We start from the raw sequence: 14,934 nt of genomic DNA, 5'->3' as shown, positions 1-14,934 counted from the left end.
AGTTTTCTTGTCTGCTTTTTCTCTCTCTCTCTCTCTCTGGTCCTGTCTCTCTCTCCTTGTCTTTCTGCCTGTCTCTCTCTCCTTGTCTTTCTGCCTGTCTCACTCTGTCTTTCTGCCTGTCTCACTCTCTATCTTTCTGCCTGTCTCACACTCTGTCTCTTTCTCTCTGCACCCAACCTTTGTCTCTCTCTCTCTCTCTCTCCTCATCCCTCGCTCCTTCACTCACCTTCCCGAACTGGTCGAAGTACTGCTTTACGTCGTCGATGGTGGTGTTCACTGATAATCCTCCCACAAAGATCTTCTTCGTTCTCGTCACCAGCTGAAAAACAGATGATGGACATGTGAGGGAACGCTATCCGGAATTCCCACATCACATCCAGTAAAACGGAACCTAAGTGTGATTAATTACACAACAAAGGGAGCACCTGAACACTTACTGTAGTGTGCACTACTTATCAAGCTCCCTTTACTGCTCAGACACTTAACTCACCTTCGGCTGAGCTCGACGAGGGAACGCCACTTTCGGATCGATCTAAAGAAAGAGCGGAGAAAAAAACAAACATTTAGCAAAACAGGAACATGGACTACATTCCTGATCGCTCTTGAAATCAACGTCAGTGCGTTTCTGCCTCACTTTGTTTTTACATTAATACAGTAACATGTTAAAGATCATGTAGCTAATCATCGCTAATAAAATGTTTTGTGTGTCTAAGACTTAGCAGGCAGAATTGCTATGCTAAACTTTAAATATGGTGAGGGACTATTTTAACATGCTAGTTAGTAAAATGCTAAACATTAAACACTGGCTAATATGCTAACACATGCTAGTGTGCACTAAGCTAGCTAGATAGCACGGTTGGCTAAATTGCATATAGCTTTCTGTTACACTGTGGCACTAATTAATCATTTGGGACTAATAGCCTGACATGATGTGTGATTGGTTGTTGCTTTTGATGACATCATCACCTTCAGAACAAACACTTCCCCTGGTGTTTATATAGTAAAGCAAAAATAAAAGATCTGTTCACTGACGTTAATGGGAGAAAATAAAGAAAAAGAATGAGAAGAAATATTAGACTGTGAAAGAGAGATAAAGCAGTAAGGAGTGAAAAAAGCAGGATAAAGATCAAAGACAAATAAAGAAAGATAAACAGATTAAAGAAAGAAAGAAAGAAAGAAAGAAAGAAAGAAAGAAAGAAAGAAAGACAGGGATATAAAAGATGGCAGAGAGAGAGAGACAGAGAGACAGAGAGAGAGAGAGAGAGAGAGCAAAATGCAAAATAATAAAGTGAATGCGTTACAAAAAAAAACAAGTGAATGAGAACAAAACGACAACAAACTGAAATGGACAGGAAAAGAGAGAGAGAGAGAGAGAGAGAGAGAGATGGTAAGTGATGGGGAGAGAGTTTATAAATGAAAGAGAGAAAGTGAGAGAGAAGTGAAAGGAGAGAGAGAGAGAGAGAGAGAGAGAGAGAGAGAGAGAGAGTTTCTGTGTGAACAGGCGAGGACAAAGAGGACGAGGGAGTAGAAAAAGTTCTCTGGTTACCAGGAGAGAAGAAAAGACGAGGAGAAAGAAAAGAGAGCGAGAGAGCGGTGGGACTCTGGGGGCTGCCAGTCCCATCTGTCACTGAGTGGAGGAGAGGGTCACACACACACACGGACACACACGGACACACACACGGACACACACACACCTCGCATAATAACGCAACATGAAGAAAAGAGAAAGAAAAGAGGAAAGAGGAGGAAGCGGTGACCCACACACCACGCTAAACACACACAAACACACACACTAACACACCCTAACACACATGCTAACAGAAAGTCAGCCATGTTTTCTTTCTTTCTTTTTTCAGCATTTTCCATTTAAAACGCTTCAGAAATGATTACAGATCCTGTTTGTGTCTGAATTTCAGAATCATCACCGAGGGCTCACAAGCCTTAATGCTAAAGCTCTGCAGGACTGCAGGCTAGTCAGCAGTGACATTATAGATTAAAAATCTGTCACAACATCCAGCTAGTGTGTTTACATTAGTCAGAGCTTTTACTTAATAGAGACTGAAAAAAATTCAGGACTTGTTTCATACAGTGATCCTGATAATAAACTACTGAACTTATAGTTTCTACATAGAGACATTTTTAAAACCAAATCTAGCTAGTTGTTTGCTGTAACCTGTTTTTAAATAAACTAGTCCGGAAAACATAGAGACTGAAAACATTACCTAAATACACATCTCTAGCTAGCTATCAAATAAAGCTAGCTGGCTAGCTAAACCCCTCAGAGTGGCTAAATATAACTAGCTTAAAAAGCCTGCTAGTTAGCTAGCGCTACTCTATAAAATAAAATATTGTATTGTAAATAATTTTGTATTTCACTGAGAGAAGCTAAACATCTACAGAACCGAGCTAGCTAGCTTGTAAACGCTATTTCACTTACAATCACATTAATTGTGAATTAATCATGATGTTGTATTGTACAAGAAAATGTTTGAAATGTATAAATTCCTGAAGCTACATTTATGATGCTGCCTTCAATTTTTTCTCCCAATGTGGCTTCCAACAGATTTTTATCTCAAATTCTTCCGAAAGTGGCGGAGCTTAAGTTCAATCGTAAATTTAATTGTATAACTTCACAATAGTTTACTTAACATTTCCTTGCATGCTAGCACACTCTGGCTAGGTACTTTACATTGTATTAATTGCTTAAGCGAGAACGTTTGCTTAGCTAACAAGTTAGCGATGCTGTTTTTGGGTAGCTGGCTAACCGTAGCTAATACGGCTGATTTATTTAATTATAAAGCTTGTTAAAGTTATGAAGCAAACTAAAGTAGTGGAATGTGGTGATGTCACAGAATCAATATCGCTATTGGCTGTTCAATTGCAACTTAAGCTCCGCCCACCACACAGGGTTTACAGCTGATTTCAGCAGACTGTCAGATTGCAGACACACATCATGTGCAGAAAAATCAAACCAGTCAATCAAGACCAAGACGCTATACATGAATACAGAAGTCCAGAAAAGTAGGGCATTATATCATTATTATTATCATGATTATTCTTTTATTTTCAGTTCCGTTGTCTCAAGATTGAAACATGACCCTTCTCATGAAAGAGAAAAACAGCAGCTAGGAAGCTAAAGCTACTTCTTTGCTTACTCATTTAGCTTCAAACTATTGTTTTAAAACAAACAATATATATATATATATATATATATATATATATATATATATATATATATATATATATATATAAAACTAGTCTATTTTTGTGCTAGCTAAGTAGGTAATTCTGTAAACTCTGTAAATGCTGTCTCACACAATGATTAGCAGTGTAAAAATAATTTGTTTGTTTGCTTGCTAGTTATAGCTAGTTTTTACACACTTGTTTAATAAGATAATGTCATTTACTTTGTAAAGTAATTTGCTCGAAAGCTCAAATGCTAATTCTATATATCAGCCTTAAAGATAACGTGTGTGAGACTCTGCTAATCTACGATAGAACATATGCTAGTTTCTTGCTAATTTAGCGTTAGACAGTTAATTTTTGATAACTCTAATTTTTTATTAGTATTTGCTTTTTTTTAAAAAAAAACAACAAAAAAAAAAAAACAAGCACTTGAGATAACAGAAGAGAAAATATATAAAGAACCTAAATGTAAATGTCCTTCCTGTCTGGACTTGTGTAATATTAGTCTAGAAACTTCTCTAGTTGAGCGCTAGTACCCAGGTCTATTCTACATCATGCTGTACTGAGGTTAAAGGGCGAGAAGACGGTGAAGGCAGCACAGCGCTAGTAGATTAGTCTCAGTCTTCAGAGCGAAGCTACGCTAAAAGAGCTAGCACGTCCCGGCACTACAGCCCTGACGGCTCCGTCCCAAACTAGCGCTCGCTCTACAGAACAGAGTGAAGGCGCTAGGCTAAGTCCGCACACAGCAAATCAGATGCTACGGTTTTAGGACTAAAGTCTCTAATCTAGGCTGGACATAATCACCTCGAGTCACGCCTGAGGTCCCAACACTCCTGTGTACGGTCAGAGACACACACACACACACACACACACACACACACACACACACACACACACACGGATCAACATACAGCAGGTGACGCTGAAGTGGAGTAAACACGCAAAAGGTCAAGGGTCATACATTGTTTATAAAAAGAAAAGTTTATAACAGAATTATAAATAAATGTAAATAACTTAACAAATAATTAAATCTCATAAATGTATTTTTTTACCCTAATAATGTTGGATTTATAAAACGCCTCGTTTCAGAGTTTCTTGTTTAGAAAATATCGTAAAAAAACATTTTTATTTTAAATATATTCACATAAAAACATTCTACATAAATAAATAAATCAGAAAGGGATAAATATTTGTGCTTTGTGGAATAAAAAGCTATAATCATAAAGATGATGTAATCTCATGCCTTTACACCGGACCGCGAGAGCCGTTAGAAGTAAAGACACGAACAGATGAATAAAAAAGTAAAATTTTAGGAAAATCCACATCATTGTTCTGTGGCACACGGACAAAATCACTGCAGTCACATGACTGTTGACTTTACCTCAGTATAAACTAATACAGATTATACACACTGTGTGTGTGTGTGTATGTGTGTGTTTAGTGTGTGTGTGTTTATGTTTAGTGTGTGTAGGGGCCGTGGCGGTGTGAAGCGAGCTGTGTTTCCATTCACACCATGAATAAGAATCCTCTGTGATTTGAGCAAAACACACACGCGCACACACACACACTCACACACGCGCACACACACACACACACTCACACACGCGCACACACACACACGCCACACCCCTGCTAGTTAAACATCTTGTGTGTGTTTTAATGAATGGATGATGAAAATTATTAAAAACACTCCAAAATCCAAAAAGTTTTACTCTATATGGACCCCCCCACACACACACACACGATCATACACACACACACATATGTTTACACACACACAGGCGTACACATGTTCACACACACCTTTACACATATGCACACACACATGTTCACACATACACATTCACACACACACACACCGGCGTACACGTTCACACACACACACACATGTTCACACACACACACACACACACACACACACACACACACACACACAGTTGGATGAAGACACTCGTGTCCGTTTGTGTCAATCCTGTTTACACAAATCTGATTAGTTCTAATTTCTCTCTCTGTCTATTTTTATTTTTCGGTCCTAATCTTCTTTCTTTTAGCTTTTCTCACATCACCAGTTTCTATATATTTTAAGTCGCTCTCTTTTTGTGTCCTTTCGTTTTTTTCAATAATTTATTTCTTTATTCCTGTCCCTCCTTTCTTCTGTGGTCCTTAATTCCTCCATGTTTCCTTGTTCCTTCACTCCTTCATGTTCTCTCACTTTTCCAACTTCACTCTCCTCAACATTCTGTGTTCCTTCTCTCCACGTCTTCTCTCGTTCACTAGTCTCTCCATTCGTTTTCTTACACAGAAAGATTATCTGAGTGTTTTCAGGAATGTGATCCTGGAGAGTGGTTCAAATAGGTCAGCAGGACACACACACACACACACACACACACACACGCAAACACACATAAAGATCTATGTATGTCTGAAGGGAAATGTACATGAGAAAAGTGTTTACCTGTATTCTCACTGCAAACACAACAGCTTAACCTCACACACACACACACACACACACACACACACACACACACACACACACTTGCTCAGATGTTTACAGGAAGAGATGAGAAAGTTTTCTCCCTCTCATCCCCCACTCCCTCCCTCTCTCCCTCCCCTTATTCGACCCCCTGGGGGAGCGACTCCATGGTCACCGTGGCAACCAACGGGCGCCATTGTCCCAGGCTGACAAAAGCTTCTGCACACACACCCACTTACACACACTTACACTCATAGAGAGACACACACACACACACACAAACTCTCTCTCTCAAACGCTTTACATTCACACGTTCAAAACTTTTAACTGTCTAAACACCTCGTTTTTGCGACAGAAGTGAGAATCACATCCTGCTCCGGGAAACATCGTCAAATCAATCTCGCTGAAAGTGGACAAATATCCCGTGTGGGGTTTGGGGTTACCATAGCGATCACAGCTCTTCCCTGACAACTTCACAGAGGGAGGGGAATGCAGCCTTTCTCTCTCTCTCTCTCTCGCTCGCCCGCTCTCTCCACGCCAGACCAAATCTGGGCCTAATTGATTTTGACTTCGAATAGCACTAAGAGCTTTCTCTCTCTCTCTCTCTCTCTCTGTCTCTCTCTCTGTGTCTCTCTGCCCCCCAACACACACAAGGGTTTGTCCTATCTACAATATTCGTAATATCAGATTATCCAAAGGTCTGGACTATTATCTCTCTCCCAGAAAGAGAGAGACCGACAGAGAGGGAGAGAGAGAGAGAGAGAGAGAGAGAGAGGGAGAGAGAGAGAGAGAGAGAGAGAGAGGAAGAGAGAGAGAGAGAGAGAGGAAGAGAGAGAGAGGAAGAGAGAGAGAGAGGAAGAGAGAGAGAGAGAGAGAGAGAGAGAGAGAGGAAGAGAGAGAAAGAGAGAGAATAGTCTTTATTGTGTGTGTCCTTTTACTTCAAACCCTTAAAACCTTCCAATTTTCCTGCAGGTGCTTGTGGTTGAAAAACCACATCTCTCGTGAGTGAACACTTCAAGTTAACAGTCTGGGAAACACAACCTGAGGCCACGGAGTGGAAACAAATGCAACACAACACAAATCTGTAACACGTCAACAGGTGAGAGAGCAGCAGAGCTCTGAAGTGTTGAACAAAACAACGCCATGTTACAGATCTCACAGTAAACAACGTCACAGTACAGAAGTCTTCTGTTCAACACCGTTCAACTGGCTCAGGTTGGGAGAACACGGTCGCTAAGCAACTCAGGAACACATAGAGCAAGCTAGCAAACACCTGTGACACTAAAACACTGATAGCTAGGTGTGTATTCTGTGTTTTAAACAAATCTGTAAAGGCCGTGAGTGGAACTGAAACCAACAACCAACAATAACAACATTCACATCAGATCTGACAAGAATTACACTGTAATTACACTTTAAATCACTTCTAACTACCAAATCATCAGGAAACACCAACAATATACTCAAAAAATACTAAAAGAAAATACACAGTAGGTCTGAAATGATTTTAAATTACACTTAACATCACAAAACAATCCCCAACATTTAACTATCAACACCTTGTGAATAAAATCCCACTTTAACTGAACACAACAATGAGATCTGAGACGCTGAGAAATATTAGAACTTAAATAATATCAACGCCACGTCTCGGCTTATAAAGCGGAAAAACAGGAGCACAAAGAAACCAAAGAAATCCTTTATTAAAGGTGTCACAGCTGCTCTCTGAAGTTCTCTTCACCAACATTCAGACTTTTTGTGTATCATAAAGTAAAAAGTCCTCCTCAGGAACGATTAAATAGTGAAAATCAGCACAGTGTGGAAGTAAAAACTCACCGTTTTAGAGTCGAGCTCGTGTCGGGTTTGAGCCAGAACTTTATCCACACCGGCCTGATCGGCAAACGTGACAAACCCAAAGCCCCTGAGGAGAGAAAGAAAAGAATTAAAATGAAAAAACGGTGAAAAGATTTTAAGTAGTTTTGTCACAGATGCAGTGTTGATGCTTCACCTGGAGCGCTTCGTGACCGGATCTCGCATCACCATGCTCTCCTTCACTTCACCGAATTTACAGAAATAATCCTTCAGACCCTCTGTTTGGGAAAACAGAAGAAAAATACATCATTCACCTGAATCACACTACGATGCAGCTTCGTGTCACTTTACTTCATTTGTTCTGCTTCTTTATGACCTTTCATTGTGTTACACTGCTCTAAGAGCTGGAGGGAAACATTCGTAAATCATTTATTATTATTATTATTATTATTATTATTATTATTATTATTATTATTCTATCAGCTCCTTTACAACAAATTTCTTGCAAAAAAATAAAATAAAAAAATGTTTCCGAATCTGAAATATCTTGAATCTTGAACTAATTGCGTGTGTAAATGTATAAATTAAGTCACTATTAATACATCAGTTCGTTGTTGACGTAACTGTCGTGTGTTAAACGATCAGAATCACGGCGTAAAAACAAAAGCACTTTTCACAAAGTTCCCAGAGAAACTTCAGCCAGACGAACAACATTTTTACGACACGTCGATTTCTCTGGAAACTTACTTTCAGTATCACAAACAATACTTTGCCTATTATAGATTTATTTATATATATATATAAAGTCTACATACAGCTAATAATATTAACAATATTAGTCGTATCTGTGATTCTAAACTAATTTTACACTAATAAAAACTCCAAAGCTTTGACATCAAAGAAAATCCCCAGTGATTTTAATCACTGTCTAATTATCTACTGATCAAAAACATCCCTGAGGAAGTTAATATGTTTCTGCAGAATAAATCTTCACACACTCAGGAGTTCAAATGACAGGAAGGATTTAGTGCCTTTCACCTCGACAAAGAGCTAAAACGATTGTGTGTCGCACACAGCATCACAACCCTCAGGCTACACACACACACACACACACACACACACACACACTCTCTCTCACTCAAACAAACACTCACACACACACACAGATTTTTAAGTAAACTGTAACTTAGTAAATTGGTAAAAAATTAAAAGCCTAGTGTTAAACTCCTCTCGCTCAATCACACACTGATTAATTTACTTTAATTATTCATTTATTGTCTTGTAAACATTTTTATGTTACAAAAACGCACGAGACTGTGCGCGCGCTGCTCCGGTTTATTAGCGCGTTTTACAGAAATAAAGTTTCTTTTTTTTTCCCCCAAAACTTTTCTCTCACCTTGAGTTGTCTGCCAGCTCAAACCGCCGATGAACATTTTACTGCAGGAACACACACACACACACACACACACACACACACACACACACACAGGATCAACAAGTGCACTTTTCAGTCACATTCCCAACATAAGTTTTAATCACAGAAGGGTGTTAGATTCATTCCCTCGATCCCTCGGCCGACTCAGCAGTAGGATTGAGACGCAGCCCCTCGGAGGTGAGCTGCACGTTTCGGATCCTTTGTTTCCGTTCATTCGTCATTATTTCTCTCCGGGATGGAGATTAAAGTGAAACCGGGGAAATGAAATGAGAAATAAAGGTCTGTACCAGGGGTCGTGTGGGGAATCCGAGCTCTGTGTGCCGTCCGAGTCCATCGTGTGCGTCCGGTCCGAGCAGAGAGAGTGGTGATAGAGAGATACAGAGAGAGAGGGAGAGGGAGGAGGAAGAGGAGGAGGAGAGAGAGGGAGAGAGAGAGAGAGAGAGAGAGAGAGAGAGCGGGACTGGTATGGAGGGAGACTCACTCCGGAGAGCAGAGCAAGAGCGCACTCACACACACACTCACACACACACACACACTCACACACACACACACACACACACACTCACACACACACACACACACACACACAGGCGGGGCATACCACGGGAACGCGCGACCAGGCCACGCCCACAACCTGAACCACTACCTCCTTCCTCCACGCGCTCCGGTAAGGACGCGGAACAGCGCGCGACGCTTCAGTGCCCCCGAGGGGGTAAAACTTGGTGTGGTGGGGTGAGTTTGAGGGGGGAGATGGTGAGGGGGCGGGGCTACAGTACAGACATATGGCATATGGAGGGACAAGAGGCTTGAGTTTGGATTTAAATACAGATTTAACACTGAACCCTGTGTAAGGATTTAACACCTTTACATCTTTATTAGAACTTTTCAGTTTTCTTATTGTTTTATTTTATTTGTTTCTGTTTCTGGACAATTTATTATTTAAATGATTTTACATCAGAATTTATTCCTCATAAAGATATTATTATTATTTCTGTTTATAAATGAATATTAAATAAAATTAAATGTATTTCTCTACATACTTCATATTTAATTATACTGCGAGAATTAAACTTGTTAGGATGTTGAGGGTCGATGGTAATAATGTTCTAATATGTTTATGACTTATCTGCTTTATTACATTAAAGTCACTTAAATACACAGCCAAAAGTATGTGCACCCCTGACCACCACACCTGTATGCGCTCGTTGAAGGTCTCGCTCCAGGTTTGTTGTTCTAATCGTCTCTTCTTCTCTTCTGGAAGCTTCTCCGCTAGACGTCGGATTGTGTCTGTGGGGATTAGTGATCATTCAGCTACAAGAGCATTAGTGAGATCAGACACTGGTGTTGGTGAGGAGGTCCGGGGTTCAGTCTGTGTTCAGCAGGGTTGAGTCAGAGTCAGTGCTCAGTGAAGGACACTGGAGTTGGAGCTGCTCTGTGCACAGGAAGCGTTCAGGGAGCTTCGTGATGCTCAGGTGTCCACAATGTAGTAGCCTTGTAGTGTCACTTTTCACATTTCAGTTATGCTTTTATCGTTCTGTTAATTAGAAGAAGCGGTGTACGGGTGATGTGGACAGATTACTACAAGATCACAGCACATCATCTCGCCAGGTTAAAACACAGCTCGAGTGAACACTGTACGACGTTCAGAACCTCTCACTTCAACACTACTACTTTAATCTCCTCTAATCGCTTATCTGCTGGATCCAGTGAACACTCTGGATCTCCAAATCCTGCTTCTGTGCCATGGAACTATGTCACTAGTTTATACAGAAAGCAGAAAAATTGGGAAACAAGAGGAAATGTGGAGGAATATGTTTGTGGTTTGGGAGCCGTGGGCTGTGAGGACTGGAGGCAGAGTGAGAAGAATCCTCACTGTGTTAATTCTGTACAGGAACCATTTCAATCAATTTATATAATGATTATAACAATAGATAAAGTCTTGATTCCTATCAAACAATCCAGCACAGAAAACCTCACATTATATTTGTTTTTATTTCTGTTGTTTCTTACGATGACGACTTAATGCCAGATTATTTCTCACAGAAACGATAAATAATCTTTATCTTTAAACGTTTACTACTAAAAACATTTGGTCCTCGTCGTCCTTTCTGTCTCTCGGCTCTCGTTAGCTGTTTTTGTAGCGGATCTCACAGGACACGATTCATCACCCAGAAAATCAAACTCATTGCATGCAGACTAAGAACATCACATCTCTGAACCCTTCACGCCAAACGAACGGTCGCCACGGGAACATGTAACGAGTCGTTAACGAGCACCAAACTTAGTTAATGACTATAAAATGGTGTAGTGCCTCGGCTCTAAGGCTGCAGGAGCTTCATCTAAACCATCAGGAGAACCTGTGTCTGTGTGTGTGTGTGTGTGTGTGTGTGTGTGTGTGATGATCTGGTTTCCCGTCCAGGGTTCAGTGTTCCTGTGTTCCTACAGATCTAGGATGAACCCTGACCAGGATAAAGAGCTTACTGAAGATGGATGAGTGAAGACTACATGTAGATAATCACAAGTCGAGCCTCAGACAGAACCACCGACACTTTTTATCAGTTTATAGTTCATCATCTTCTCTTTATTCTCTCTCTCCAACTTAATCAGAGAGAGAAAGTTACAGCTTTGTCTCTGGAAATGAACATTAAAAACCTTTTACTGCTGTTGCCATGGAAACAATAAGGTATCAGAATGCGTGCATTGATATAAACCTGAGCTACAGTCAGAGCTGCTGTCAGAGAGCATTAATCACCTTCTGACCAATCAGAGAGCAGGACGCAGAACTCTGTGGGGACTTCAGCTGTATTTCTTGTGAAACACTGTTTAGTCTTCTGTTTCCATTCAGATCAGATTTTCTCGCTCCGTATGTCCCTGATAAACTCGGCTAATAGGATTGTGGGTAAGCGGCATTCGCTCGCCCGAGTTTATGGGCTTAATTTGCACACACCCTCTCACGGCCCTCGCTCTAATTCTCTTCCTTAAGGAGCTGCAATGGACAGATTTCCGTCTGGACACGGAGTCGGAGGCTTTACACTGAAATAACATATCAGATCAGCATCAGTGACAGCTGACACTCAACACTCTGATATCAGGGGGAAAAGAAAAGGAATAGATTTGTTTATTATGACCGTATTCTGTCCACTGGATAATTCTGTCTAATAAAATAAAAACGTTTGTGTTTTTAAACAACACACACACACACATACACACACACACACACACACACACAGAGTCACATTATGTGAATAATTCATTTATCAACATTATGACATAATGACATTTTTGTCAGTGTGTTCTTAAAAGTTATGAAGTGTTATTAAGTGACACAACAGCAGGTTGATTTGGTTTCACACATTTACATGTAAACATTAGTTTATTCTCCTGCTTTGTGAAGTTAAACAGTGCAGTCAGCATGTTCACTACTTAGGGGTCAGACTTAAGCATTTAATTAGTGCCAGCCTTAGCTAATCTCTCCTCAATCACACACACATACACACACACACACACACACACACACACACACACACACACACCTCAACATGTGACCCCTTTACCGGGCAGTGACGGATTACCCAGAATGCTCGGCACTGCACAGAGGACAGCTTGTGTGTGAAGTTCGGCCGTGTTTCATACACTGAGTTACATAGAGACATCTCTGTTACATTATATGTGTGTGTGTGTGTGTGTGTGTGTGTGTGTGTGTGTGTGTGTGTGTGTGTGTGTGTGATTATTATGTCTGCTACTGATTACCGCTATATAATACATTCTATTGCTTTTTCACCTTGTTTTCTGTTTCTCTGTCGGCTCATTTTACATCTCGAAAGAAACAAACAGATCTGACATAATAATAATAATAATAATAATAATAATAATAATAATAATAATAATAATAATCACATCTCTCATTACACCAACAGACAGAGAGACAGACAGACAGACATCTTGTCTCACACACAGTCTCAGGGTTTGTTTATGTGTTTAAATTGAAGCACAAGTTTGATATTTTTTTAATAAGAAGCCTATTTTAACCCAGAGGCCTCGTGCAGCTCACGGGCACGTGTACACAATGGCGCGCGCAGATGAAGTGCACCGTTTGGGACACAGCCGAGTGAAAGTTTCATTAGCGTCAGGAGGGTTAATAAACCCCCTGCTGGTCAGACCGGGAATTACACCGTCAACACATCGTTCTCCATCAGCTCATTAACACATCAGTTAATTAACATTTTACCCTGATGAATGGGAGTGTGCACTTCTGTAAGCAACCCTGCTCCTTTTTACTGCCCTGTGCAAAAGTTTGTGCACCCCGATTACTCCTTTTTCAACTAAAAGGTAATGGCTATAACCTCTAAAAGAACATTAACATATTTCTTCATTCTAATTCACACACTTTTTTTTTTATTAAACTACAAAATGTAGCACGTGACATGTGCAAAAGTTTTGGCACAGCAGTAACAAACGTGATTATGGAGAATGTGAATATTTATTACACACAAACAAAAGTGTTTACTCATTAAGAGTCGCTGAAAATTGTAGGTTTAATTAAAATTAAACATTTAATTTAAACAATATTAAGATGACAAATACATGAATAGGTAATGAAGTAAATAAATAACTTACTTATTATATTACATTATTACATTCGGCTTATTTGCATATTCAAATCAGGATTCAGGTGTGTTCACAGAACAGCGTACAGAATAATCAGGTTTTTATATAAGTCTAATTAATATAATGAATAGTGTGTGTGTGTGTGTGTGTGTGTGTGTGTGTGTGTGTGTGAGTGAGACAGAGAGACACAGAGACTCACATCACTGCATTGTTTTTATTCACTGTGATAAATGAGGTCTTTTCACACGTTAATAATCTTCCAAATACAGCCCCGTGTTCCTGAATAATAGAGGAAAGGGAGGTGTGTGTGTGTGTGTGTGTGTGTGTGTGTGTGTGTGTTGTTCTGACCCTGAGGTGGGGGTCACCGCTTCCCTCCTTATTGTTAAAATTATTAACCGTTAAACAGAAGATGTGCGTCACGTGGCCCAGAGAGAGAGAGAGAGAGAGAGAGAGAGAGAGAGAGAGAGAGAGAGAGAGAGAGAGAGAGAGAGAGAGAGAGAGACAGAGAGAGAGGGAGAGAGAGAGAGAGAGAGAGAGAGAGAGAGAGAGAGAGAGAGAGAGAGAGAGAGAGAGAGACAGAGAGAGAGGGAGAGAGAGAGAGAGAGAAAGAGGGAGAGAGAGAAAGAGAGAGAGAGACAGAATTTACTATACAGTATAAGTATAATAAGATTATTTATTTATATATTTATTTATCTTGTACTTTTGCTGATATAAACATATTGTACTTTTAGTGTCTCTGTTTTACAATTTATTAATTTTGCTCCTCGATTTTGTGTTCAATTTTTTATTTATTTATTTATTTATTTATTTTACAAAAAATTAAACTATTAAACACGGAGTCTGTTCTAAATTCAGCTTTTATAAAATGATCTGCTTCATTTTTATGTCTTTATTTTATGCACATTTTATTTTATACACATTTTATTTTATACACATTTTATTTTATACACATTTTATTTTATGCACATTTTATTTTTAAACACATTTTATTTTTAAACACATTTTATTTTATACACATTTTATTTTATGCACATTTTATTTTATACACATTTTATTTTATACACATTTTATTTTTAAACACATTTTATTTTATACACATTTTATTTTTAAACACATTTTATTTTATACACATTTTATTTTATACACGTATGTTTGTTTGTTTATTTGTTTACATTGTGCTCTATCTGTAGTGACGTCACACATCATGTTTATAAAATGAGATTAAACACAAATCAGACTTTTGTCACTCAGCAGATGGCGGAAAAGTTCAGTTTAAAATCATTTCTAAGGCTGAAGCCTAAATGTGTGTGTAATATAAACTAGGGCACTAGATCCTGTGCACTATGTCTAACTTCCGCTCCCTTTGTAGTGCACATTGATAAGGAAGTCAGGGGGTGTTTGGTATTCAGCCCTACACACC

At 39.4% G+C, this 14,934-nt stretch overlaps 1 protein-coding gene across 3 annotated transcripts in view; it reads right to left on the bottom strand.

Annotated features, from left to right (window-relative positions):
- msi1b (musashi RNA binding protein 1b) overlaps positions 1-10,151 on the bottom strand; it is an 18,967-nt gene extending 8,816 nt beyond the window's left edge. Inside the window, exons 1-6 of one of the 3 annotated variants that reach the window (XM_060882289.1) lie at positions 10,099-10,151; positions 8,868-8,908; positions 7,668-7,749; positions 7,496-7,580; positions 491-532; positions 227-319 (exon numbers count right to left, since the gene is read on the bottom strand). In XM_060882289.1, the coding sequence (XP_060738272.1) occupies positions 227-319; positions 491-532; positions 7,496-7,580; positions 7,668-7,749; positions 8,868-8,904 (339 nt within the window). In that variant the 5' untranslated portion in view covers positions 8,905-8,908; positions 10,099-10,151. Of the gene's footprint in view, positions 1-226; positions 320-490; positions 533-7,495; positions 7,581-7,667; positions 7,750-8,867; positions 8,909-9,193; positions 9,318-10,098 lie in introns of those variants that run through there. The other 2 variants (XM_060882290.1, XM_060882288.1) reach the window with 2 other exon arrangements.
- Positions 10,152-14,934: the final 4,783 nt, after the last annotated feature.

This window comes from Tachysurus vachellii, chromosome 11 (genome assembly GCF_030014155.1).
Source record: "Tachysurus vachellii isolate PV-2020 chromosome 11, HZAU_Pvac_v1, whole genome shotgun sequence".
Taxonomy (NCBI): domain Eukaryota; kingdom Metazoa; phylum Chordata; class Actinopteri; order Siluriformes; family Bagridae; genus Tachysurus; species Tachysurus vachellii.
Note: the sequence above shows the minus strand (reverse complement) of the source record. Positions and strands in the feature narration are given on the sequence as shown.